A 26,807-nucleotide genomic window follows, 5' to 3' on the forward strand; every position below is an offset into this window, starting at 1 on the left:
CACAGCTACATTACTCTCACCTGTGCTCCCACAGCTGACCCCACACTTGCCTCAGCTGATTAATCAGAGGTTCAGGCTGTGATTACCAATCTCCCATACAAATATATACATACATAGTTTACCAAAACAAGTGATGAACAATGCTATTGCTCACCACCTGCTAAACTAGATACCCAGCTAGTCCCTGAGAAGCAGAAACCCTTCCAGCCAACTACCCCAGTTTTATAGTTTTTATGTGATGTCATATGGTACAGAATATCCCTTTGGCCAGTTTAGGCCAGTTGTCCTGGTTCTGTCCCCTCCCACCTTTGTGTGCACCCCTAGCCCCTTGCTGACAGGTTGGTACAAGAATCTGAAACATCTTTGGCTCTGTGCAGCACTGCTCGGCAACAATTAAAAAACTGCTGTTATCCACATTGCTTTTCTCCTCCAGCCAAACATACTAAATGAAGAAAATCAACTTTGTTGGAGCTGAAACCAGGACTCTGCTACATTTCAATATGCAATGCTCAATATTCAGTTGTGGCCTTTTGCCACAATGGCAACTATGGCAATGCCCAGGTCCTTTATTGCATAGTTACTTTCTGCACATTTACAAGCCTGTATTGTTTCATAGAACTCCTCCATCCTGATACCATTATGTAAAAAAAGTGATATGTCTCAGGGGATCACAGATTAGACAAAAATATTTAGCTTTTTCTAGCAATGGGTCACTACCAGGCAAGATGTGTTGAAATAGTAATCTACTGTAGCATTAGAAGAAGTTAGAAAATGGGCCTGGAATTCTAAACTCTAATTATTAAGTCAGAAGATAATCTGATTTAAAATATTACTGTCCCCTTGACTAGTATTTTGCGCACCCTTGTTTCACCCATATACTTATATAAGCAGAACGAACTTTCCAATCACAAGATAAGAAAAGGATTAAGGATGTTGCTACCTGAAATTATGTTTAATCAAATCATCATGGGTAGTGGCTTGGTACTGGAAAGAGGTGATCACATTAAAAAGATCCAGTCAAGGACCCGAGTCATGATCAGTGCTGCTAAAAAAAGGTGAAGGCCCATCTGCCTCCCAGATAACTTCTCTATAGAGGTTTTCTTCCTGCTGGGGAATTACATTCAGGACACTGAGAAGAGGATAGCAGGTAGGATAAAGCTAGAAGTCAGCTATCACCTGCTGGTCCTTCAAACTAGGTCACATGAGATTGCAACCAGGAAATAAAAAAAAATATAAAAAAAGACTCTAAAAGATGTTGAAGGGATCGGGAGCACAGGTAGTGTTCTCTTTAGTCCTCGCATTTAGAGACTGGAATCCTGGCAAGAGGAGAACAGACCAGCTGAACAACACCTTTGACAAACTGTGACTGTTGATGTGGGATGGGACACAACTGACCAGGAGGGACAAGAATATACTAGGAAGCAAGTTGGCTGGGCTCATCACCAGAGCCTTTAACTGGTACTGCTGGGGATGGGGGTGTACTGCTGAGTGACAGAGAGGAGCCAGGGAACTCTGTCACTTCAGGAAGTAGTGAGAAAAAACCTCAGATTTGTCGTAGAAATTTGTGGGAGGGCTCCTCTAGTAAGGTTGTGTGTCTAAAAGCCCATCTGAAGTGCCTCTATCAATGCAGACAACGTTGTGGAGGAGGTGGTTAAAGAGGTTAAGTTTGGGGCAGCCTGGGCTTGCAGCAACCATGTCCTGGTCTAGTTCATGATCTCAAGGAATGTGAAAGTAGAGTCAGAACATTAAACTTCAGGAGATTGAACTTCAGGCTGTTTAAGGAATTGTTGGAAGAGTTCTCCTGGGAAACTGTCCTTAGGGACAAAGGAACAGAACAGAGGTTGCAGCACTTTAAGAATGTGTTTCTGAAAGCACGAGAGCTTTTCATCCCCTAGAATAAGAAACTGGGCAGAGAAAGCAGGAAACCAGCTTGGGTTAGCAAAAACCTGCTGGTAAAGCTGAAGAAAAAGAAGGAAAAGTGTAAGCAGTGGAAGGGGAGAATGGGTGACCAGGGAGGAATACAGAATATGCAGGGATGGAATCAGGAAAGACAAGGCCTGGATGGAGTTAAACTTGACAAAGGATGTAAAAAACAAGAAAGGTTTCTTTAGGTACATTGGTCACAAGAGACCAACTAAGGAGGGTGTACTCCCTCTGATAAATGATAAATGAAAACTAGCCTCCTCAGATGTGGAGAATGCTGAGGTACTTAATGTGTTCTTTGCCTCAATCTTCCCTGCCTATTAGTTTTCCAAAGTATCTTGTGTCCCTAAACTTCCACATGGGGGTCAAGAGTCTAGTGTAAGAACAGAGCAAGTCCGAGATTACTTCTTGAGGCTGCATGTGTGCAAGGCTATGGGGCTGGGCAATATGCATCTCGGGTTCCTCCCAAAGGGGCTGGTTGATGGGCTTGCCAAGCCACTCTCCATCGTATTTGAAAAGTTGTGGCTGTCAGGTGAAATCCCCAGTAACTGGAAAAAGGAAAACATCACTCCCATTTTTAAGGAAGAGAGAAAAGAAAACCTGGGAAACTACAGGCTGGTGAGCCTCACATCTGTGCCTGGAAAGATCATGGAACAGATCCTTCTGAAAGAGATGCTTAGGCTCATGCAAGAGGTGATCTGAGATAGTATATGGGAACTGCTGAGTCACAGCCTGAACCACTGATTAATCACCTGAGGCAAGCACTGAGTCAGCCATGGGAGCACAGATGAAGGCAATGCAGAGCTATTGGAGAGGGTCCAGAGGAGGGCCACAAAGATGATCATAGGGCTAGGTCACTTCTGTGACGAAAGGTTGAGGTAGTTGGGATTGTTTAGCTTGGAGAAGACAAGGGTTTGGGAAGACCTCATTGCAACCTTTCAGTATTTGAAAGGAGTTTACAAACAGGAGGGGGCCAACTTTTTACATGGATAGGTAGTGATAGGATAAAGGGAAATGGATTTAAACTGAAAGAGGTGGGGTTTAGGTTAGACGTTAGGAAGAAATTTACTCAGAAAGTGGCGAGGTACTGTAACAGGCTGACCAGAGAAGTTGTGGATGCCCTATCCCTGAAGGCATTCAAGGACCCTGATGGGTTCGTGGCCATTCTCATCTAGTGACTGGCAGCCCTGCCCACAGCAGAGGGGTTGGATCTTTGAGATCCCTTCCAACCCAAGCCATTCGATGGTGTGGTTCTATGTTTCCTATGTGGAAGCATTTGTTGTCACCCAGGAGAGTCTGTACAGGGACTCCTGACTCCTGAAAGATGGAGGATTGTATCCGCACAGTAGTCTTTTGACTGCTAGATAAGTTCTGGATTCTTTTATTCATTATGGGTAAGAATTTCTTCCATCTGTGCAGTAAGATCAGTTAAGGTAGTTTGATACGTTCTGGAAGGCCTTACAACTTACCTGACTGTACAAGGTTATGGTTAGTCATTCTTAAGCAATATAGGATAAGGATAACCTGTGCCAGCAATTCTAAAATGTGGCATCTATCTATGTCACTACAGCTGATATTTTTTGGGCAACATCTGCAAATTAGTCTTTCATGTTTTAATTTTACAGCTCATATCTGTGACTATTTCGTGTATGTGGTATGTGGTGCTAATAATGTATGTTATTTGGTAACCAAGTGAATGCATTTTGTACAGAGACATGTTGCATCTAGAAACTATATTTTTGTGATATTTTCAGATAGTTTTTTTTATAAGCATAGAATTCTCAGGTTAGTGTAACTAATGCTGGCGGAGTTCATCTTTCTTCAGCTTAGTTGGGACTAGAAATGAAAGGGAACACCTACTGTTGGTTTGTTCTTAAGAAAAAAAAGCATGGTATAGTTGTGGAAATTTCTCAAAGTGTCTGTAGATGTGGATGACTAAGAAAAAATGTTGCTAATGATAAAGCTGTAGCTGATGACATTTGTTAATTGTGAATTGTCTTTCAACATGAATACTGCTTTATGCCCCCTGAATAACTTGGATTGTTCTGTTGGCTCAGCTTACTTTTTTTTGTACTCCATTCTTTAGACTCCAAAAAGCTACAGCTCCTGTGTTCACCTAATATCTAATTTCCGTAATTGTGGTTATTTTCTGTGTCACAAAAAGTGTAAATTGAGCTGGGCTTATAAGAACCAGGGTCTTTGTTAGCTAAAAAGCTGGTTGTTCTGGGAAAATGCATTCTGGGAAAACAATATTTTTACTGCTGAAACCTGTTGTGTTTTAGGAGTTGGAAGTAAGGGTTTCCTGTCTGACTGCCCAGAGCAGCCTCCACTGATAGTCTCTGCCATTGTCCTTAGGAGTAACAAAACATGCAGCTCCTCTCCACTGGAACTGAGTGTGTTGCAGATACATTCCAACTTCTGAGAGCAAAGCTAAATGTCAGTGGCTTTTTGTATTGTTTTTCCACACCTTTGTGGCTTTCTAAAGCAGTTGTGAAACCAATTATTTCATGAGTGTTCTTGAACAGAATTGCTGAAGGCATAATAAGAATCATTTATCTCAACAATTGCATCTGAAAAAGCATTATTAATTGGCTTACATATTTGTTTTTCAGCAACAGGTTCAAAAGATAATGATGCAATGGTGGGAAGGAACAGAAAGTTAAGTGTTGGACAGTACGACAATGATTTCCCTGCGCAGTCACTGTACAGCGGGTGTGGATGGATGAAGCCTCTTGTCACTGACCAGGCTGTAAATCCAGGATCACTAATCCCTGTGGGGGAGACTGAAGAGGTAAACAGTGAAGAATTTTGCAAGAAATGGCCAACACGGAGTTCTATGTTCATGTTCAGCATCTAAAATCAGTGTGAAGCAATTTGCCAGTTGCAATGTGGCAATAAGAAGAGTTATCACAGAAATGCAATTCAGTGTTTAAGTTTGCCATTTCTTGTCTTCTGTTATTTGTTTGTGTGGTTTTAACATTTCAAGAGTTCTTTGCTGGAACAGTGGATGAGATTACATGAAGCCTTCTGTAATCTGATGAATAACGTCCCGTTATGTTTTAGGACTATGTTAAAATTTTAACACTTCTTTGCCTTTTTTTTTCCCTGCCCTTTATAGATGTCTGTGGCATGTTGTCAAGATGAAATATATGGAGGAATCTTCTCCCTAGCCAGAAATGGAAATGGAGATGTCCCATCCACACCGGCTTTTTCACTGCCACCAGAGACACCGTATGGTAAGGAAATGTTTTCTTCCATTTCTTTCTTTATTTTAATAGTACAACTAACATTTTACCTATTACTGAAGAGAAATTATTTTTTTTTTCCTTCTGTCTTAGTGAAAACACCTCCACTGTACCATCAGCGGATTTCCTCCAACCAAAAGGTCAGCAGCCTGTCTGGGCTGTACAAAACCAGTCGTGGTAAGAGTCTCATACTACATAATAATTTGAAACAGAACTGTGTATGAAGGCAACTAATGTGGGAGTGATCAGTCCTAGGACTGATTTCCACTAGGAAAATTTCTGCTCCAACAGGCTTACTCAATCATCTTTATCTCAAAAAGAGACAGTCTTCAGCTTTCATTATTTAAATAAAGGGAGAGTCTACTAGAGCCTACCCCCGTGGGGTCTACCAGAGTACTGAGGGACACAGCCCCTCTTTCATCCCTGTACCCCAGTATTAGTGAGCCCTTCTCCCTTGCCATATTTGCAGAGGTACTCAGGGTTCACATTTATCTTGATTCGTCTATTAGCTCATTCCCTCTTCATTTCATTTAAATAAATACGCTGTAATCTAGATTCAGAGTTTGATGTTTTGCACAAGTAGAACTGTTTGTATCCTGTAAAGCCTATCACTCTTTGTTCTGCCCAGAAAACAAGATTTACACACAGGTGCTAAGCTAGCTCCTGCAATATACCTTCAATATCAATACCTTCAATATATCAATATTTATTTAACTGGATCCTTGTGACTGAAACTCTTCTTCTTAGTTTTTTCTTTATCTTGTTTTGCACAGACCCCCTATCCATCACTTTGTTCTTCCTGAATTTTGTTTTGCAAGGACACCTCCTCCTTGTTTTTCCTTCAATTCTCACTTTTTCCTTTTTTGTAGTTTAATTGTTCTTGTAAACTTGCAGCTGTAATATAATTTCTTATTAATTGTGTTTCAGTGGAATGAACCTGGGTCTATATTATCTACATTAGGGAAGTTTTTACACACCCAGTAGTCATAACTGTGACTATTGCCATAATCAGGAAAACAGTCACGCTTGGCAAGATTTGCAGCCTCTGAAGTTTTGTAAAGTTTTATTTATCCTTGAGTTCTCAGCAGTTTCCCCTCAATTCCCTTATTCCTACTGCTATCTTAGTGATCCAGTCCACTTATTCATTGAGTTTCTCTGTTACACTGGGAATGTGCACACAGCAGTGTTCTTTATCTAATTTAAGATAACCACATAATCCTTTTTCTTTAACCAGCAAGATATCCAAGGCTAATTTAGCTTGCAAAAGCCTTTCACTATTGTCCTGGACCTGTCTGTTAATTGTCAGAAGGCCTTGCCTACTGGCATTTGCAAGGCTTTCAATTTGCCAAGTGAGATTGGACACTAGTATTGTATTCTCAGAAGCCTTAATTCTTAGTGCGAATAAAGTTTGAAATCCCTGTCCTACCCATACTTTAGTGGATGGTCCTTGCCATTTTTTAGGATCCTCTGATCATTTCATTTTCCACCCAAATGTCATAGACAGAGAGCTTTTCTTCCAAAGTGATCACAGGGTTAAAGCTCCAGTATTAAACTGGTGGCTTAGTGAATTTATGTACCATATATCCAATTGATGGGAGAGTGAAGGATTTACACTGGATTGACCCTCCAAGATTTCCTCCCATATAATCAGGCTTTCTACAGATGCAACCAGCAGCCATTGCCATATACCAGTCAGGTTTCTGACCCATTCCTGTCCAAAACTGGTACAATTATATTTTATCTTACAATTCCATTTGTCAGCTGCTGTCCTTTTCTTTATATGTTTCCTTATATGTCAATGTTATTCAAGTCTTGAGGTTCTCCTTTCCATTCAAAACACCATGGGACTTCCTTGTATGATCCCATTTATCACTTAGCAATCCAATCCATGATGTGTAGGATGGATTTTGTCCAGCCCCTGTGCTAATGTCTATTAATACACTAAAAGTTTTTGGAGTTAAAATTCCCCATTGGATGGGATCTTTACTAGACTTCGGTATCGGCAGTAATGCTAGGGAAATTGGCATTTCCCAAACTAGTAATTTCCCAAATCCTTGTATTAATTTTAAGACCAAATTATTTTCTAACTCCATGACTCCTGAAATGTGAAGTAAATACTATTAGAATTTTGGCTCTCATATTACTATTGGGGGGAAGAAATAAATAAATAAATAAATAAAAATTAGCAGACAAACTAGTAGACCTTGCGGAAACAAATTCTTGTCAAATATCTGCTATAGGCCCTGAACAAGAGAGGGGAAAGACAAACTCCCACCACCTTCAGATTCCTTCTGCATCATGCCATAGAATATTGAACACCATATTGGCCAGGAAAAGCAAGACTGTTCACCCACTAAATCGGAAATGGAAAGTTTTAGAACAATTATGTATGGATTCCTTTTTTATAAACTAATGTATTGGTTCTTATACTAATGAACTAATCCCTATTGCTAAGCAAACCAACCTATATCAGTACAATTGAAAAGAATAATACATGTGTTTATATACACATTCCGGAACTCAAATGACATCTGGTCTTACGCATATCAAACAGCATAATTATTTGGTCTTTTGTAAGTTATTTTTGCCATAAACAGTGTATTGTGTGTCTAGAATGTATCTAATTTTTAATGCATTGAACTCTGAGGGATGACATCTTCATTGAAGCCTGTTAGAACACTGTATATATAGTATAGTATAAATAGTACTGTTATAGTATAGTATAAATAGTACTGTTAGCCCTGGAATTGTCTTTCCTGATGAAAGCAGTGTGTTAGGAAGAGTCAGTTCATTGCTGCTAAGTATCTCTCTCCCTTTTGTCACCTGTGTCCTAATGGTTCTTTCTCCCCATTAATTTCTTAAAGACATCCTGCCTGCATCAGCTAGAGCTAACAGAATTCCTTTTCAGAATTATGTTCTCTTGCAGAAATGAGCGAAGCTATGTTCTCTTGCAGAAATGAGCGAATTCAGTCTTTTTTAGTATGTATTCAGGAATGCAGCTCGTTCTTGTAAGTGCTGCTGTTACAGTGGGTTGCTTGCTGTAGTTGTTCAGTTGTCTGTTTCCTTTCTTTACATAGCTTGCAAGTAATACAGCACTTGTGTTTATTCTGAAATGTCTTCTGAAAGATACTTTGTTTCTTGAGACAAATTTGAACAGTCTACAAATTGGCTTGCTTTATAATGTGCAGATACAGCTCTTAGGGTAATGCAACAGCCATTGTATATCTCATGGAAGAATCCTACACATCAGCGAGGGAACAGAAGCACATTTTAAAGCTTATAAAGGCTCTCTTGTCTCAGGCAGGATACAGCTAATTGAAGTTCCTTTGTATACAGTAGCAACAAACAAAACTGTAGCAAGCTGCTTGACTGAACTCTGGCTAACCATCTCTTCCATTTTCAGAGTCTTTCTGCCTTCCACTCCTCAGACTGAATATGAGAAGCTGCCTCTTTCTTAGACTTGGCTGAAGCTTAGACAGAGCTTTGCAGAAAATCAGCATTTGTAAAAGGCACCACTTTGCAGCAGAAGTCATAAATCTGTAGAACAAAGGAAGATGATCTATAATTCTTTACCCATCTACTCACAAACAGCAGATGTGACATCATGTTTTTCCATATTACCTGAACCAGCCTTAATATATTTGTATTACTGAAGCAATACAGATGGTAGAATGACAGCCCTGTTGCTTGTATGAGGAATCTCATTGGTGTGCAATTGGCACTGTCACAGATGAAACCTGGACTAGGAGAGGGCACAGTGCATTGCTAACTCCATCTCTCACTCCTGCCACACACATTCAGTCACAGTGAAACCTGTGTGCGTTACATTATATGTGCTTGTGCCCCTTGATGAATAAAACTAAGTGATAACCAGTATTTTAGTGTACCTAATGTCTTAAAAGAAAACGGGACTCAAAAAATGAAAAATCACAGGTGAGGGAAAAGTGTTCAGTGAAAAATGGACAGGTGAGTACTCTTCTGTTGAAACAAATAATAAGGTGTTGTGCTTAATTTGTATAGAAATCATGTCAGTTTTCAACAATTGCATTCAGAAGAGACCTTATATTCAGAAAGCACTGCCAAATTTCTTTATTTCAAAGAGTGATCAGGCACTGGAATGACCTGCACAGGGAGGTGGTGTAATCACCATCCCTGGCAGTGTTCAAGAGACATCTGGTGAGGTACTATCAGATACGGTTTAGTAGCATAGTGGGTAGTAATGGTGATAGGAAGATAGTTGGACTAGATGGTCTGGTAGGTCCTTTCCAATCTTATTATTCTAACTTGGCATTTCCATAACAAATGTAACATCCATAACAAAATGTAACATTCCATAACAAAATAAAAGCAAGTTCCTTATGGAATCCAAAGAAAATTTGTGATGGGACTTGGAGATGAAAAATGGCTCAGAGATTTAGCACTTTTGGTGGATCTGAATGTTAATTTAAGCTATTTAAATGTGCATCTCTTCAAGGAGAAAAATCAGCTCATCTGTGCCATGTGTCAAACAATTACAGCATTCAACATCCAACTTAAATTATGGCAATCTCTAGTTATAGCAAATTATTTTACGCACATTAATACATCATCTAAAGACAGTACTCTACCATGAAAAATATTCAGTTCAGCTTTCCATTTTGTTTCAGGAATTTGAGGATTAGTTTAGCGATTTTGAAAGTAAGCAGAGTAAACTTTCTCTCCCTCAAGAAAAGCAGAAACTCTGAATGTGGCATAAATAAAACTGAGTAAATGGTAAAAGAGGTTGTTCCAGGATCCTTTAAGTGTGGAGTGCAGTGAATAGTGAATAGTAGTAGCTCTAGTTTCCTAAGATGGGATGCCCACGGTGATGGATTTATTCTACACTTGGTTACAAGAAAAGTATATCCAAAAGTAACAAAAATATTTTTCATTCTCCAAAATGCTGGGGTTATATAATCTCAAACTATCTTTAAAACATATGTTGTGGCTTTTTTTTTTTTTTTTTTTTTTTTTTTTTTTTCCCCAGTGTTGTTATTTTGCTATTTTTATATCCACTAAAAGGAACATATGATTAATACCTTTCATTCTATGTTTTTGAAGGGTGTCTGCTAGTTAAACATTTCTGTAAACTGACTTTTACCCCCAGATGGGAGATGATTAGATGATTCACTTACAGAGTTAATAAAGCCACCTACCATTAGGGTTAGGGTATACATAAACTGTGCTTTTTAATGAAACTTGAGATCTGTTTGTGTGCCCCCAGTGGCGCAGTGGTATAAGCTGCTGCCTGCGGCACTGGAGGGCCCGGGTTCGAATCCCCCCCCTGTGGCGCAGGGGTAGAAGTGCCGCTTCGCTACACAGGGGGCTCGAAACCCGGGAGTTGGACTCGATGATCTCTAAGGTCCCTTCCAACTCGCACGATACTATGATACTATGATACTATGATACTATGATACTATGATCTGCATAACTAAGAGGGACCTTATCCTGCACTCACTTCCCCTTGAACTGATAGGAAGTTTGAGTTCAAAATACTCTATGAAACTGCAAAGTCTAACTTCAGTGAGTAGTTCCTGCTGTACTAAGACATATTTACTTTTCTTACTATTTATTTCTATGCCCAAAGTGCAGCCTTGGGATTAACACACTCTGCCTGTGTTCAACTGTCATAAATATTTTGTCAATTAATTTCATAGAAGAATGTTTGAAAAAGAATGCTATGTTTAGAAAAACATGAAATAAAACAGAAAATGTTGAATATTTTCAAAATATCTCCTTTACTATGCAATATTTAAGAAATTTCATTCTAGTCTAAATCTTTTTCTTTCAAGGAGCACAGCATATAAGCAGATACTTGGATCGTATCTAAGCTTACCAGATAGGAGCACAAAGGCTTGTACATATGTGTGTGTTAAAGAACTGTTTCCAGAAGTCATCTGTAAGAGCTTGGAGTATTCTGGAAATTCCAGGTTGAGTTGCTCTTGAGAAGAAAAGCAGTTCAGAAGAGGTCGGTGGATAGGCAAAAAGAACAGCAGTGTATCAGTGTCCTAGTCGTGTGAATGTTCTGATACCTTAGAGTCTGCCTACTGTGGAAGGTTATAAATTCAGTGGGCAACAAAATTGCAACCAGTGAAGTAAATACTGTGACTTGAACGCATTGATAATTTTGTTGCAATGAACGATGAAGTCTTTCACAGTCACGCTCTTAACACTGGCATTTACAAGTATGATTGTATTCTGTATTTTACACCTGTTGGATCTAAAGCTTAGCCTTTTTCTAAGTAACATCTAGAAAAATGGGAGCTTTTCCCATGCAAATCTAATAGCAAGTATGAGCACTTGTGTCATATGGAAGTTTCTCTTCAGCATGATTATAAGCAGGACTTGAACTGAGCTTTCCTGTTGGAGTATGAAAACTGACACATTTGAGCCAGATTTCTCTCTCTGACTTAATTCTCACTTGATATTTAGTACAGTGTATGGGGACAGTAGAGCAGGCTTCTTAAAGGAAGGAAAATTGAATTCAAATTTGTGGCTTGATTTAGAGGAGATCTTCTGAATGAGTGGAATAGAGAACAAAAGTCTAAGTAAGGTTTTTTGGTTTTTGGTTTGTAATGCATTAGCATTATCTGGCATTTCTTTCTTTATTCTGTATTTACTGTCCAGGAAAATTGACCATTCTTGGGTGCTACACCTATGAGCTGAAAAGATTACAGCATTTCCAAAGGTGCTGGACAAATATGTTTGTTTTCTGTTTTCACTTGTATCTATAAGAGTTCATCACTTCTAACTTTCAGATGGTAAGAAAGACAGTAAATCTGAAGTTGTAAATGTCAAATAAATGTTTATGTAGTTATATTACTGCACAGGAAAAAAATGCATGTATGTAAGCCTCTGCAGTACTGTAGTCCCTTCTGAGTCCCAAAACAGATACACCTCATGCTTTAAACTTGAAATACAGCCTGTTACACTGGTGAGTTCAATGGCTGCTGCTGTAGTAGTTGGGTTTTTTGTGTGTTTTCTTTTTTCTTTGTTCTCTAATGATGGGTGACTGACTCACTGAATACTGGACAAGCACTCAATTTTAGAGAGTTTGGTTTCTGTTTTTCCCCTTCAGTGGGGAAAAAATCATGCTCCACATACACTGTTGTCACTAACTATGATTGTGTATGTGTGTGTTATTGAAAGTATATTTGTATAATATGTTATACGTAAGGGAGGGAAAAAAAAAGGGAAGAGCCTTAAAAATAGGTTTTGCTGGTTCTGATGATGTAGGAGGTAAACTATAGGCAGAAACTAATCATAAGTTTAACAGAAATACAAGATTGGATGAGCAGGCAGCTAGCTGATGTGGATTGTTATTGCATGCATGTACCTGTTTTTGCTAGTTAGCAGCACACATGGAACCATACTTTTCTTTGAGATGTATTCACACAGTATCACAGTATCATGCGAGTTGGAAGGGAGGACCATAGAGATCATCGAGTCCAACTCCCGGGATTCAAGCCTTTCTGTGTAGCAGAGCAGCATTTCTACCACTTGTGCCACAGGGGGGATTCGAACCCCGGGCCTCTGGTGTTGCAAGCAGCACCTTATACCACTGCGCCACCAGAGGCATAATAAGTTGGACAAATTAAGAAACATCCATGGGAACAGCTTCCCTTGCTGTGGTTATATGAAGCTTTTAAAAATTTGCCAGGGTGAGGCCTCCTATGATGTGTCACTCAGTTACAGAGATACGCTGGAGTAATCCATATAGTCTGAGGGACAGCTATAAAAGTACTACAGCTGTGAGCACACCTTTTCAGAACAATTGAAAACTTCAGATGATCTTGTGTCTAGGTACCTGTGAAGTTCTGGCCTGCTGCATTCACAAGTTCAATGTGCTTTATAATTTCAGAATTACAGAGCTGCTGGTGTTATATAAGGATGCATATTCAGTCTTGCTTAGATGTTTACAATCCATGTTGCTTAGTTTTTAAGATGTTGTTCTCCTACTTTTATGCTTGTTGTGCTTCTTCCCTCTTTCTTTCTTCTTTTAGAAGAGAGGAAATATAAACTATTCTGTATTTTTCTCCACCTCGGTTAAAGCATACTGTTTCATAAAGTCATTCATATTCAGATATTCATCACAAAATCTGATGTGCATATGACTTGGGATTGGCTCACACATTTCTTTCAGTTGTGGGATTACCAGGGTTTGCTGCATAAGTCACAGAAGGCCACCCTCCTCTGGGGTTTCCTGTTGAAGAAAGGTATCTTGCTGGAAAGCAAGGTCTGCTGGATCCTGACGGGACCCACCTGTCCCAATGAGGGCTAGTAACCTAGCAAGATTGGGAGAGGTTTGAACTAGGATCAGTGTAGGAATGAGATATCATTAGGAACACTAAGATCAAGCCAAGGGAATGTACAGCACCGCCAGAGAGTGGCAAGGCTGATGGAAGCATGTATGCCTCCCCAGGGAGCACTAAGGTTTTAGAAGCACATCTGAAAAGCTTATATACCAGTGCGTACAGTATGAGGTACAACTGAGATGAACTGGGATCCTTGGTCCTTTCATAGAATTATTAATGTTAGTGAGACTTGGTGAAATGAGTCATGCTGGGGAGATCTGAACTAAAATGGGAGCTGTAGTGTGGATATAAGGAAATAGATTATTACAGTGTGGTTAGTGAAGCACTGGAGCAGCTTGCTCAGAGAGGCAGTGAATGCCTCATTCCTGGAGATATATCCAGGATACTGTTTGGATGTTAGGAAATACTACTTTTCTGAAAGAGTGGTCAGGTGCTGAGATGGGCTGCCTAGAGAGGTGGAGGAGTCACTGACCCTGGAGGTGTTCAAGGAATGTTTAGATGTTGTGTTGAGAGATGTGTGAGAACTATTGGTGATAGATAGATGACTGGACTGGATGACCTTGTAGGCCTTTTCCAATCTTGATGATTCTGTGATTCTGTGGTACTCGAGTTCAGGCTGCACCAGGATCTGAGCAATCTGATCTAGCTGTAAATATCCCTGATTGCTGCAAGGGAATTAGACTAGATGACGTTTAAGCCCAACAGGACTTAAGTCCTTTAAGTCCAATTTAAACTGTTACATGAAATTGTCTACCCATGAGATAGTAGCTCATGCTACTCTGGGTCACCTGGCTCAGCAGTAAAACTTGGGGTTGTAATGAGTGGGGCTACATTTGACTGTCAGGCAGTCACTAGAGGTTTTCACCAGTGCACTCACTTCTAGTGTCAGTCCTGTTCAACACTTTTATCAATGATCTAGATACAGGATTGGAATGTATCCTCAACAAGCCTACTGGTGACATTAAACTGGGAAGTACTGTTGATTTGCTGGAGAGACAAGAAGCCTTGCAGAAAGGGAATCTAGATAAATTGGATCATTGAGCAATCATTAACGTATATAACGTATAAAGTTCAACAAAGTAAAATGCCAAGTTCTTTACCTGGAATGAGGCAATGTCAGATGTGTTTGGAGAGCATCTCAACAGAAAGGGTCCTTATGGTGCTGGTGACAGCAGGCTCAACATGAGCCAGCAGTGTGCACTGGAAGCCAAGGGGATAAACTGCATCTTGGCATATGTTAAACACAGCATAGCCAGCCAAGGGATACGATTCTCCTCTTCTATTTAGCATTGGTGCTGCCTCGCCTTGAATTTTGTATACAATATTCAAAAAAGAAGTTAAGTCCTTTGAAAGCATTCAGAAGAAGGCAGTAAGGGTGGTATCAGTGATGAAAGGCATGTCCTGTAAGAAGAAGCTGAGGACATTTGGGTTGTCTGGAGAAAAGGAGGTGACCTTTTTGTTCTCTGTCCCTCTCTGAGGAGGGAAAATGATCTCTTCAGCCTGGTAACCAAGGACCTGTGGAATGGCACAAAGATGTAGGGGTTCAGACTAGATATTAGGAAGCACTTAATTATTGTGGGGGTGGTCAAACACTGGAACAGGCTTTCAAGCAAGCTGATTGATGCTCCTGTCAGTGTTGAAGAGGCATTTGGATTTTGGTCTTTATAGTATGCTTTAATTTTGCATTAGCCCTGAGGTGGTCAGGAAGTTGGACTTGATGATCCTTTCTAAGTGAACTATTCTATTCTAGTCTGTAATTAAATACTTACGAGTTAAGGTGATACTTGTTTATAGTCTTTTCAGAAAAGATAAATATATTTTCCTGCCATTTAAGGATATCTCATCTGACTACTTTAAGGATATCTCATCTGACTACAGAAAAAAAATAACTTGTGTTATTTAAAGCTTTTCTTCTTTCTTCCCTCAGCCCTTCCCCAGCTCTTACTGCCTCAAATACACTCACAGTTCTATTTTGTTGTACATATTACATATATATTTATATATGTTGCATCTGTATTGCATATATACATATATATTTGTATATATATTGCAAATCTTGTTGTTGTTGTTGTTGCATGTGGTGCAGTTGTACAAAGCTTAGGAAATGAATGTTTTTTTCACTAACTGAACCTTCATATGTCATCTCTGACAAATCTTACTGTTGATTAAATAGCCAAACAATAAAAAGCTTCTAAAACATGCAAATCAGAAAGGAAATTGGACATTCAAATGTTGCTTCTGAATATAGTACTCTTTATGCATCGGTGAGAATGTTTTCTATTGAAAGTAATTTTTGCTAGTAGTCATTGTTTATAGGAATTTGGAGAGTGTATTCATCTGCATTTATCTCTTCCAGGAACCATGAAAAACAAAGTGTAATCATGTAATAAATTACTCAAAGTAATTATTGGCACTTGTGGATTGCTGCATTAATACACTTTTCTGCCTCTGTCGCAGAGATTGTCCCTCATTTTTTCCCTGATTAGTCTGGTGTCTGTTAGAGTCTGTCCTCCCTGTTTGTGTGTCCTGACTGTTATCATTATGAAATTGTTTAATAGAAATAGCTGATAGGAGTAAATAATCTTAGAATGAATAGCATAAGTGTACCTTTTTGTCTTTGACAGAAAGCATAATTATATTTAATTTGCTTGTATTCATCTCTGTAATCAAGCCAATTTGTGTAGTTCAAAGTTATGAAAATGGTGTAGTGTGCATGTTGCAAGTACTTTGCTTCTCAAAATTTGAAAGCAACTGAGTAATTAGTTTCAGGAAAGATTTAAATTGTCCTGTATGTTTTTGTCCATATCAAGTCATTTCCTGTACTCGTCCTTTCAGAAAATCTGGTGTACTGTGACAATCTGAACAGGAAGTGTGCTACCCATCGTGGCACTGCAGTGTTTCCACTCATTTTCCTGACCTGCAAATAAAACCTACTCTGAACAATGTTAGCGGTGATGTTGAATGCAATACTGTAGGCTTACATGTGGTATTTTGTCAAAGAAGGATTGGGAAGTGAGTCAGACTTTATTCAGAACTTGGATACTAAATTTATCAGCGTTGAGCTAATTTGGCATTATACAGCAGCTGAAATATAGTCCACATTGAAAGTCGTTTAGATTCGGTTTCAAGTTGTGTTTTTCTCTGAAAGAGACAAATCTGAGAGGTCAAATTAAGTGGTACAGAGAATTGGGTTTCTGCTTAATAATAAATGAACAAACAAACCCCATAAGCTGTGTGTGCTGAGAGTCAGTGAAGAAAAGAGCTGTGAGCATTGTATGCTGACAGACAGAAATGAATTGGGAAGTGTTTCAGGAGCAGTGCTGTGTGCTAAAGAAAACTGTGAGCAGGAGCCTGGGGGAGGGGAAAGAGAGGTTTAAAAAAAGTCTAATTCAAATGAGGTGGAGTTTCCAGAACACAGAAAGACTGAATGGGCAGTCTGGCTGGAACAGTAAGCAGCAGCGCTAGTCCAAACTGACGGTATGTTATTTTCTGTCTGGATGGAGCGAACTCTGTCTTCAAATGACTGACTTCGTTTAGAGAGAGACCGTTTTGTTTCAGTGCAGACACTGGAATCCTCTTTGTCATGAAGTTTTAACACATTGGGTAGAGCGATTGGTATTTTAATGTGAAGAATGGCTTTTCACAAGCCTCCGTGTGGTGGAGTAGCTCGCCTGGCTGCTGTGCTCTTCTGAGTTGCAGAAAGAATGCAGTGCAATCAGCTTAACAAGAGGAAGCTTTTTTTGTTGTTGTTGTTCTGAATAAAGTTTTTGCACAGCCTGTGCTTCACGAGAGAATTTCTATCATGATGGCCTCCATAGGTACGTTCTCTGTTTCCTGCTCTCCTCCTTTCTTGTTTGCTTTCCTCGATTAGAAAACTCACTTTCCAGGGCTTCTGTGTTTTCCTGACCAGATTCTCATCACTGTGCAGTGCAGTGTGAAATGCAGTCTGCTCTGGGAATGTAAAGTCGGGGGAAGGCAGGGATTAAAAAAAACAAACCACTTTGGCAATTCAGTAAGAGAGGTCTATCTGCAGTGCAGTATGCTGCATGAGCTTCCTCAGCTCGCTTGTGTAACTGCAGAACGAGGAGATACTTCCATGTTGAATACTTTTATATTGTTAAGAAACTGTGAAGGAAAGGGGGAAAAAAATAGGCCTTACATATTAAGTAGCAATACTTGGAGCTCAAGAAGAAATTGCAAGGCATTACAGACACAGAGTTTTGTCATTATGAGCTTTATTTCTGTGATTGTTAATGGAGTGACAGGTCATAAAGCAGGACTTGTAAGCCTCATGAAGCTGGTTTTCTGTTAGCAAAGAACTTAATATCTTAACCTTTCTGAAGTAGAAGAAATGGTGTTTGCCTGTGACGTGTAATTGCTGACCATGTATAAAAACTTTGTCTAGACTGATTTCTTTTCGTCCTGTGAGAAGTTCTTAGTAATGCTACAGTGAGTTAATTTTTTTTCCTTCCAGAAGAAGGAAAAATGAGACTTCGTAAGCATAAGTATTTCCTAAATGAGGAATTACACATGCTCTTCCTCCTTTTTATGCATGTGATAAACAGGGTGCTAGATACTTTAAAGGCCTGACTAACAGCCTAAATGAAAAGAGGTTTTCCATTCAGACATTAGCTGATGCTTATATAAGAAAAATCACTGAATGCTTAAGAGATAGAACAAAAAACACGTAAAAGCTTTACTTCTTAATCTTGTTACACAATAAGGAGCAACACTGAAGAGCAACTGAACAGAATTTGTTCTGATCAGTTTTAATTCCAGACTGTTAAAAGCATGCTTAAAAAAAAAAAAATCAAAATCAAAACAAACAAACAAAAAAACACAATTGGAACAACAACAACAACAACAAAAACAAAACAAAACAAAAAAAACAAGCCACGAGTTTGTTGTTCTAAGACAAAAAATGGTTTAGGTATCCTACTTAAAAGCTAAAAAGCAGCCCCTTGTTTTTGATATTGAGGCTGTAGGTAGCTCTGTTTAGCCATTTAGCAAGTGACAAACTGTGACAAAGGTGAACAAATTGAAGATGTTCACATTTAGGCAGTAGTTTAGGACAGCAAGGACAAAGTGAGACATTCAGTATACAGTCTGAATGTCAGCTTTGTTGCTTCCATTCTTATCCATCAGTAAGTATTTCTTAGACAACACGAACAGCACACTTGGACATCTGGTGTCCATTGATTAGATTGAAACAATAATTGAGAATTTCTCTAACCCTGTTTTCCACCTAGGAAGAGTAAACAGAATCATACCATGACGTTTCGAATTTTACTGATAGGAGTTGATGCTTGCTTTCAGGAGTCAGTCCTGAACTCAGTTCCTGCTTTGTTTAGTTCATATTTATTCTGATTTGGTAGCCTCCTCCTCTGTCTTTTTCAGCAGAGTTGTCAGTAGACGCAAGTTACATTTTTCAGTTCAGGTAAGGGAACCCAAGCCTGCATTTCGCACATCTCAAGCAGTTTTAATAACTAATGAACTTCAGAGCACAGAACAAACGTTTTTTTCTCTGTTTTCTTGAAAGGTGCTTAGTCTTCTAGGACATTCTGCTTGAAAAACAGTACTCTTCATTTTTAAGGTACCAGTTAGTTAGTGTACTGATTATTCCTTGGGATCATGTTTGTTTTTTTTTTTTTTTGTTTGTTTGTTTGTTTTTTGTTTTGTTTTGTTTTCCTGAAATTGCTACAGTTTGATGCAAATTGTCATGTTCTGCAACATGAATATCTGAAATTCCATGATGAGATAAGCTACTAGGAATGGAACCGGCTATCTTTGATGACAGATAATTACTTCGCTGTAAAGTGTATAGTGAAGTCGCGTTAATAATTATTTCCTATTTGTTTGGTTTGGTTTTGTTCATTGCAAAATAATATGCTGAATTTCAAGGTAGAACAGTAGTGCTCCTCCTTACATGTTATGGAACGGCAACTATATTAGTGGGTCTCTCCTGAAGAGTGTTTTTGTAAGTGTCACATTTTATGTCTGAATGTAACTCAGATGACTCGAAGAGATACCTCAGCAGCTGATCTGCATTCCCAAGACAGCAAAGTTATGCTTAAAGTCAATAACAGACCATCTGCAAGATCTTTCAAAATATGTGAGAGGTCACATGCGTCAGTCCCAAGAGAAGGCTTTTTTCTTCCTCAGCACTGTTTGGGGAAATAAGAGCAAAATCAGTCTAAAAACTCCTTCAGGAACCCACGATGCACGTCTTACTGCTTTTAAGATGAGTTGCAAACTCTTCAACAAATACAGCTTAGTTTTATTTTGGTACTTCTGAGCAGGTCAGTGATATAAATTGTTTGTGAACAGTGTAAGTATCTGTCGGGAAATTGGTATTTTCTCAGAAATGCTAGAGAGCAGTATTTTCAGGGCAGCAACTTTGAAACGGGGATCTGGTAAACCACCATTTTGATAATACTTATCTCTGTGAATACAAGGATAATAGCAATTAATTCTCTGATCCTGGAGTTGCCTGGAGAGATACATTAATGACTGGCATAGTTCCAGAGGCTGTATTTGTTTGTTACTGGCAGGAGCCCCTGGGGGCCACTGCAGGATCTAGACGTTACTGGAACATGGGCATATCCTAATGTGTACACACTTCTATCATGCATCTTGCTATCAGGCTGGAATGTATGGAAGTAGTATACATACAACCTTACTCACCCAGTACTTGATGAGGAGAGCTCCTATGCCAAGGATGTTTCCTGAAGGGGCAACATGGATGATGCAAATTCTCTTCATACATAAGGCAAGAATTGATTTTTTTTTTTTTTTTTTTTTTTTTTTTTTTTTTTTGTCTTGTAATACATCTGGAAGTTTCCCATAACACAGTTAATAGTTTTTAAGTTCACACCATAAACAATAGCATGAAGTAAGTTAGCAGCCTTCAGTAGAGCAGTGTAGCTTACCTCTAGTTACTAGCCGTTTGGGTTTTAACTGTTAAATGTTAGATTTCTGCCACCAAACATCACTGAAATAATTTACTATCTCTCCAGATTTGTTGCATTATTTCCCAGGTGGTGAGCTCCCACATGGTTATTGTTGTCTTTTTTGTAAGAGAAAAGTATATGTATTCCGGTGAGATTCTTGTCAGTGAGATTAAATGAAGTTGGTCTTGCTAGTGCAGCAGGTAGTATGTGGATGCTGGAGCTGTAGGTTCTCTTATCCTGCAGGCTCCACCCACCTGATTCTGTGACTAGCAAAGAAAGCCTAACTACTCAAACAGATGTTAGCAGAATCTCCAAGCAATAATTTGTCTGTTCCTTTACAATGATGGAAAGGAAAAAAAGGTTTTGTTATACTGTTGCAGTTACAATCCGGTTGTTAGAGATAGGTTTCTGAGAAGTAGAGGAAAGTAACAGCAGCTGACCTTGTGATTGTATGTGCATTTCACTCATGACAAGGATAAATGTGATAAGTTATCGGGATAAGTTGTATCTGCAGTGCTCTCCATGTGTTGCTTAATATGCTTACCATCAGTAAACAGTTGTGGTTTGTTGTTTGTTTTTTTTTTTTGCAATCAGATGTGCTACCATGTAACTGGCTTCTACGGTAGTGCCCATTTGAGTTGTAATTTATTAAAAAAAAATAAAAATAAAAAGTTGAGATGAAAACTTCTTTCAGTTGCACTATTTTGTCTTTGCAAAACATTCCTTGATATGCTTCAAATTTGGCAGTGCATTTTGCATGTAAAGTCTCTTCAGATTGTGACTGTTGAGAACTGATGTGATTTCCTTGCAAATTAAGCACAGTGTCATACTACTTGTTTCAACAGAAAAGTACTTCCCTGTTGTTTTTCACTGAACGCGTTTTCTTCACCTGCGATCTTTCTTTTTTTGAGTCCTGCTTTCATTTGAGACTGAGGCTAAAATATTGGTAATCACTGAGTTTTACTCAGTAAGGGGCACAAGCACATATAATGTAATGAACACAAGTTTCATTGTGACTAAACGTGTGTGGCAGGAGCAAGAGGTGGAGTTAGCAATGCACTGTGCCCTCTTCTTGTCCTGGTTTCATCTGAGGCAGTCCTGGTATAAAGTAATGGGGTTAATGTGAACAGTGAGATGGAAGTGGAGTAATTTCTGAATGAGTCTTGTCAATACAGAGATTAATTCATTGCTGTTGTAAGCCATCGAAGGGTGTGTCAAAAGTTAGTTTATGTATTACTTTGTAAATTTCACAATACTTAGCTTTTTGCTGCTGTTTAAGGCCAGCAGTAGTTCAGCTATTTGGCATTCCTTAGAGGAATATGCTTTTCTATATATATATATATTCTATATATATATATATTACCACCAGCATCTGCCTCTGATGTTGTGGGCCAACATTATGAGGAGGCATTATTTTGGAGCAGCCTTCATAAAATATACAATATAGTAGATGTGCATAAGTAGCAAAACTTTTCAATTGTTCATGTTTTTTTATTGAGACATAGAGAAAAGAACAGTAAAACAATAAAAATAGTGGGATATTTGACTGTGTGAAACTAAGTCTGGTTCAGTGGAAGTAGCTGCAATTCGCAGTGAGCTCTCGAGGTGTTTGTCAGAGATTTATAATGAAATTTTACATTTCCTGTGTATCATCCCCGAAAACAGTGTTCACAAATGTCTGTACAGCCAAAAAATGATGACACGAATAAGATGCAATTGTGCATCTTATCTCTGCTAAGATAGAGCTTATTAAAGCCAGTAGAGAGACATGATCAGATTTTTAGGTTGAATATCTGCTTGCAACTCAGTACACTGAATTCAAAAATTGGTAAGTCATTATGTTGACTGAAAATGGAGTCTCAAATATACAGAGAAGTAGAAAACTTTTTTTGCAATATTGAAACCTGTTCTCGAATTCAGGCTGCTAGTGTATCAAAATCCATAAAGTTATTTGTACTGCACTGCATCCTGTGCCTTGTTTTCAGTCCAGATAGAGTTAATAGCACACTTCTATTTTGTCATTGCAGAGTGAGTGTTGTGTGCTGGGGACAGGTCAGGCTGCTGGGCTGTCTCCATGATGGTGGTGAGGTGGGGGCCTGGCCTCATTTAGATCTATGCTGAGCTGCAGATTGGACATGTCTGGTGTAAACTGAGAAGACGTGCAGCAAGAAGCACCAGTAATTTGCAGCAAGCATGTGGGAGGAGTTCACACCACATATACAGGAAAGAAACTGTATGATTGCACAGTAGAGGGTTAACAGCTGACTGGTGACTGTGGACTCTGTCAGACAATAAAGGGGGCATAGCTGAAGTATTCACAAGCTTGTTTTTAATTGAAATATAAACAAAGCTGCTTTCATGGGAAGTGCCTTTCAGATACCCTTGTTTCTAGCTGGGAAATAGTTGTACAGAGTTGTGTTTGTTTTGCAGATTACATACCAGGCTGCTTGTGTCTTTTCAAACTTGTGCATGTGTAAAAAAAAATAGGCTTTGAAAAAAAAATGCTGTGTTAATCAGCATCACAGTGGTCCTTCAATATTGTAGCCTCTGTGCTGTAAAGATAATAGCAACAAACCATGGCCTGAGACAAGGATGATTTGAGTCTTAGTTTGTTTCTTCAAGCAAGTGCTGTTAATGGTGGAAGTGCTTTGCTATGTATAAATGCTTTAGGTTAAGTCTTGTTCACATACCTCACATTGCGTAATAATGGGAGAAGACTTAAAATTATTTCATAAGAAGCTCCCCTCCCCTCTTCCCCCTGGATTTTTTGTTACTGAGTTCCTAGCATAGTCTGATACCAAGCAGTAGGCATAGAATCATAGAATCATAGAATTACTCAGGTTGGAAAAGACCTTGAAGATCATCAAGTCCAACCGCAGCCTAACCAGTAGCCTATCTCTTAAAAAACAACCACAAAACAATACCACAACAACAAACCTCTGCTAAATCATATCCCTGAGTACCACATCCAAGCGACTCTTAAACACATCCAGGGATGGCGATTCAACCACCTCCTTGGGGAGCCCATTCCAGTACCTAACCACCCTTTCTGTAAAGAAGTTCTTTCTAATATCCAACCTAAACTTGCCTTGGCGCAACTTGAGGCCATTTCCCCTCGTCCTGTCACAAGTCAGTAGTGAGAATAGACCTGCCCCACTCTCACTGTAAGAACCTTTCAGGTACTGGAAGACAGCAATAAGGTCTCCCCTCAGCCTTCTCTTCCTCAGACTAAACAGCCCCAGCTTCCTTAGTCTCTCCTCATAGGGCTGATTCTCCAAGCCCTTAACAAGCCTCGTTGCCCTTCTCTGGACCTGCTCCAGTACCTCCATGTCCTTCTTGTGCTGAGGTGCCCAAAACTGGACACAGTACTCGAGGTGAGGCCTCACCAATGCTGAGTACAGGGGCAGGATGACTTCCTTAGTCCTGCTCACCACACCATTCCTGATACAAGCCAGGATGCCATTGGTCCTCTTGGCCACCTGGGCACACTGCTGGCTCATATTCAGCCGACTGTCCGTCAGCACACCAAGGTCCCTTTCCGTCTGGGAGCTTTCCAGCCACACCTCCCCAAGCCTGTAGGGTTGCCTGGGGTTGTTATGACCAAAATGCAGGACCCGACACTTGGCCCTGTTGAAACTCATTCCATTAACCTTGGCCCATCGATCAAGTCTATAGAGACATGGAACAAAATAAGCAAATTGAGTTAAGCCTGTAATTGTAGTTGCTATACCTGCAGGAGAAGCATTAGCTTCTCCTGTTTTGTAGCAAAGTCATCTCAGCCTGTTTTATAATTGGGAGGCATCTGTCTAGAGGCTCACATGCAGAAATGAAATGTCTGTTACACTTAAGATGCATTTTCTTACAGATGAGGCTCTCAGGAGGTCCACCTGCATTTAGCCTACAGAAGGTTGTATTCCTAGGGAAGCTCAGATGGTCATCAGATACACATCAATTTGACCAACTAAAAGTTTTTGTTTGTTTGTTTTTCTCAATAATAGTTATAATAAAGCAGTAATACTTTATCTTATATGGAACTAATTGTTCATGGCTTAACATCAATCTTTATAATACTTGGAAGTGCCACTGACTTCAGTAGGAATATGACCTAGGACTGTGTTTCCACCAGAATGAACTATACAATGTATACTCAATATGTCCAATGTGTGTATACAGTACATACAGTATGTCTGAACTGTTACAGATACAGATTTTCTTCCCTAATGTGCCCATTTCTGATGGATTTCCTTTGAAGTTCACTTTAATAGCTGGCATGGATCTAGTTAAAATAATGGGTGTAGTTAAAAGATATTTTGGTAGTTTTTTAATTCTTTCCTTATCCATTTAAGTGGTTGCTCTGTACAGCATGTGTGCTATGTGAGGAATTCAGATTGTTTTCATTCAAATGACTGATTGGCAGGTTTTCTTATCTCAGGCATTTCTTTTAAGTACCTTGCATCCTATGTATGCAAATAAAAACAGAGCCAGACTGTGCTATGAAAAGTATTGAAAAGATTTCCTTAGACTTATTTCGACAGAGTTCACAGAAATGGAAACTTCCTTCTTTTTACACTATTAGTAAGATTTCTTTATGGAAAAGGTGCAGGAAAATGACCTGAACTCTTAGTAGGGGTGGAGCTGTTCTGTATTTCTCTTCTTCGTTGTTGTTGTTATTGTTGTTTTTCCTGTCTCAGTCTTTTAAAATATTTCTAGTATTTTAAAGATGGTACTTAGGGATTACTTCATATATGGTCTTCTTGTGAGTGCTTAGGGATTACTTCATGTATGGTCTCCTTGTGAGATCTTAGGTGATTGATTAGAGCTGTTTAGGTATATGTAACTATTCAGATGTGTAAGCTTACACAGTACCATATCCTCTGTGGTAGAAAGTAGTGCCAATGAACCTGAACATATGTGAACTGGTTTTGAATTGCTTTAGAGTATACCAGGATAATAAAATGCCAAACTCATTAGTCTGTGTCTAGTTATAACAAAGCACCTGTAAAGAAAAGAAGAAACTGTTCTTTTATAAATCTCTTCAGTAATAAGGAACAGAGGAAATAGTCCTGAGCAGATGAAGTTCCTAAGCCAGTATCCATTGTATTTGGAAAGTTGTGGCAGTCTGATAAAGTTCCCTATGGCTGGTTAAAGGGAAAACATAATTCCCATTTTTGAGAAGTTAAAGAGTAACAATAGGCCAAGTAGTCTAACCTCTGTGTCCATTGAGATGATAGAGGTGATGGGAGGCAGCAAGCATGGCTTCACCAAGGGCAAATTGTGCCTGAGAGGTACCTTCTAGGATGGTGTTACAGCATTGATGGACAAGGAAAGTGCAGCTGACATTGCCTACCTGAACTTGTGCAAGGCATTTGGCACTGTCCTGTGCAACATCCTAGAGTCTAAAATGGAGAGACATGGATTTGATAGATGGACTGCTCAGTAGATAAAGAGCTGACTGGATGGTCTCACTCAAAGATTTGTGTTCACAGGTTAAATATACAGGTGGAAACCAGTGATGAGTGGTGTTCCTCAGGGGTCAGTATTAGGACTGGCACTATTTAACATCTTTGTCAGTGACTCAGGGAGTGGTAATGTGGTGCACCCTCAGCAAGTCTGCTGACAAAACCAAGCTGAGTTCTGTGTTCAGCATGCTGGGGGGTAGGGGGTGCCATCCAGAGGGATCTTGATAGTCTTAGAGGAGGATCCATGTGAACCTCATGTAATTCAACAAGGCCAATTGCAGGGTCTTGCAAGTGGGTGAGGGCAGTTCCAAGCATGAATACAAGCTGGGTGATAAGAGGAATGAGAGCAGCCCTGTGGGGAAGTACTTGGAAATGCTGGTGGGTGAAAAGCTGAATATGAGCTAGCAATATGTGGGTGCAGCCCAGACAGCTGAGAGGACACTGGGATGTATCCAAAGAAGTGTACATAGCACATCAAGAGAGATGATTCTCCTCCTGCTCCACTCTTGATGAGAGCCTGCCTGGAGTACTGCATTCAGCTTTGTGGCCCTTAGCTGACAAAAAATATGGACTTGTTAGACTGGTTCCAAAGAAGAACCATGAATATGATCAGTGAACTAGAACACCTTTCATACAAAGATGGGCTGAAAAAGTTGGGGTTACTTAGCATGGAGAATGCTATGAGAAGACCTTGTAGTGGACTTTCAGTACCTAAAGGGGATCAAGGGATAATGGTTTCAAGCTAAGAGAGGTTAGTTTTAGATTAGTTTTTAAGAAGAGTTTCTTTGCCATTAGGGTGGTGAGGCACCATTTGCCCAGAGAATTTTTGGATGCCCTATCCCAAGTAATGCTCAAGACCAGATTGAACAAAGTTCTGGGCAACCTGACCTAGTGGTT

General features: G+C 39.4%; 1 protein-coding gene across 11 annotated transcripts in view; it reads left to right on the top strand.

Moving 5' to 3' along the window:
• Positions 1 to 26,807, top strand: part of TNS3 (tensin 3) — a 174,796-nt gene that overhangs the window by 123,496 nt on the left and 24,493 nt on the right. For all 11 annotated transcript variants that reach the window (XM_072327308.1, XM_072327312.1, XM_072327305.1 and 8 more), the window contains 3 exons: positions 4,536 to 4,714; positions 5,042 to 5,159; positions 5,262 to 5,345. In XM_072327308.1, the coding sequence (XP_072183409.1) occupies positions 4,536 to 4,714; positions 5,042 to 5,159; positions 5,262 to 5,345 (381 nt within the window). The remainder of the gene's footprint in view (positions 1 to 4,535; positions 4,715 to 5,041; positions 5,160 to 5,261; positions 5,346 to 26,807) is intronic.

Source organism: Excalfactoria chinensis, chromosome 2 (assembly GCF_039878825.1).
Source record: "Excalfactoria chinensis isolate bCotChi1 chromosome 2, bCotChi1.hap2, whole genome shotgun sequence".
NCBI lineage: Eukaryota > Metazoa > Chordata > Aves > Galliformes > Phasianidae > Excalfactoria > Excalfactoria chinensis.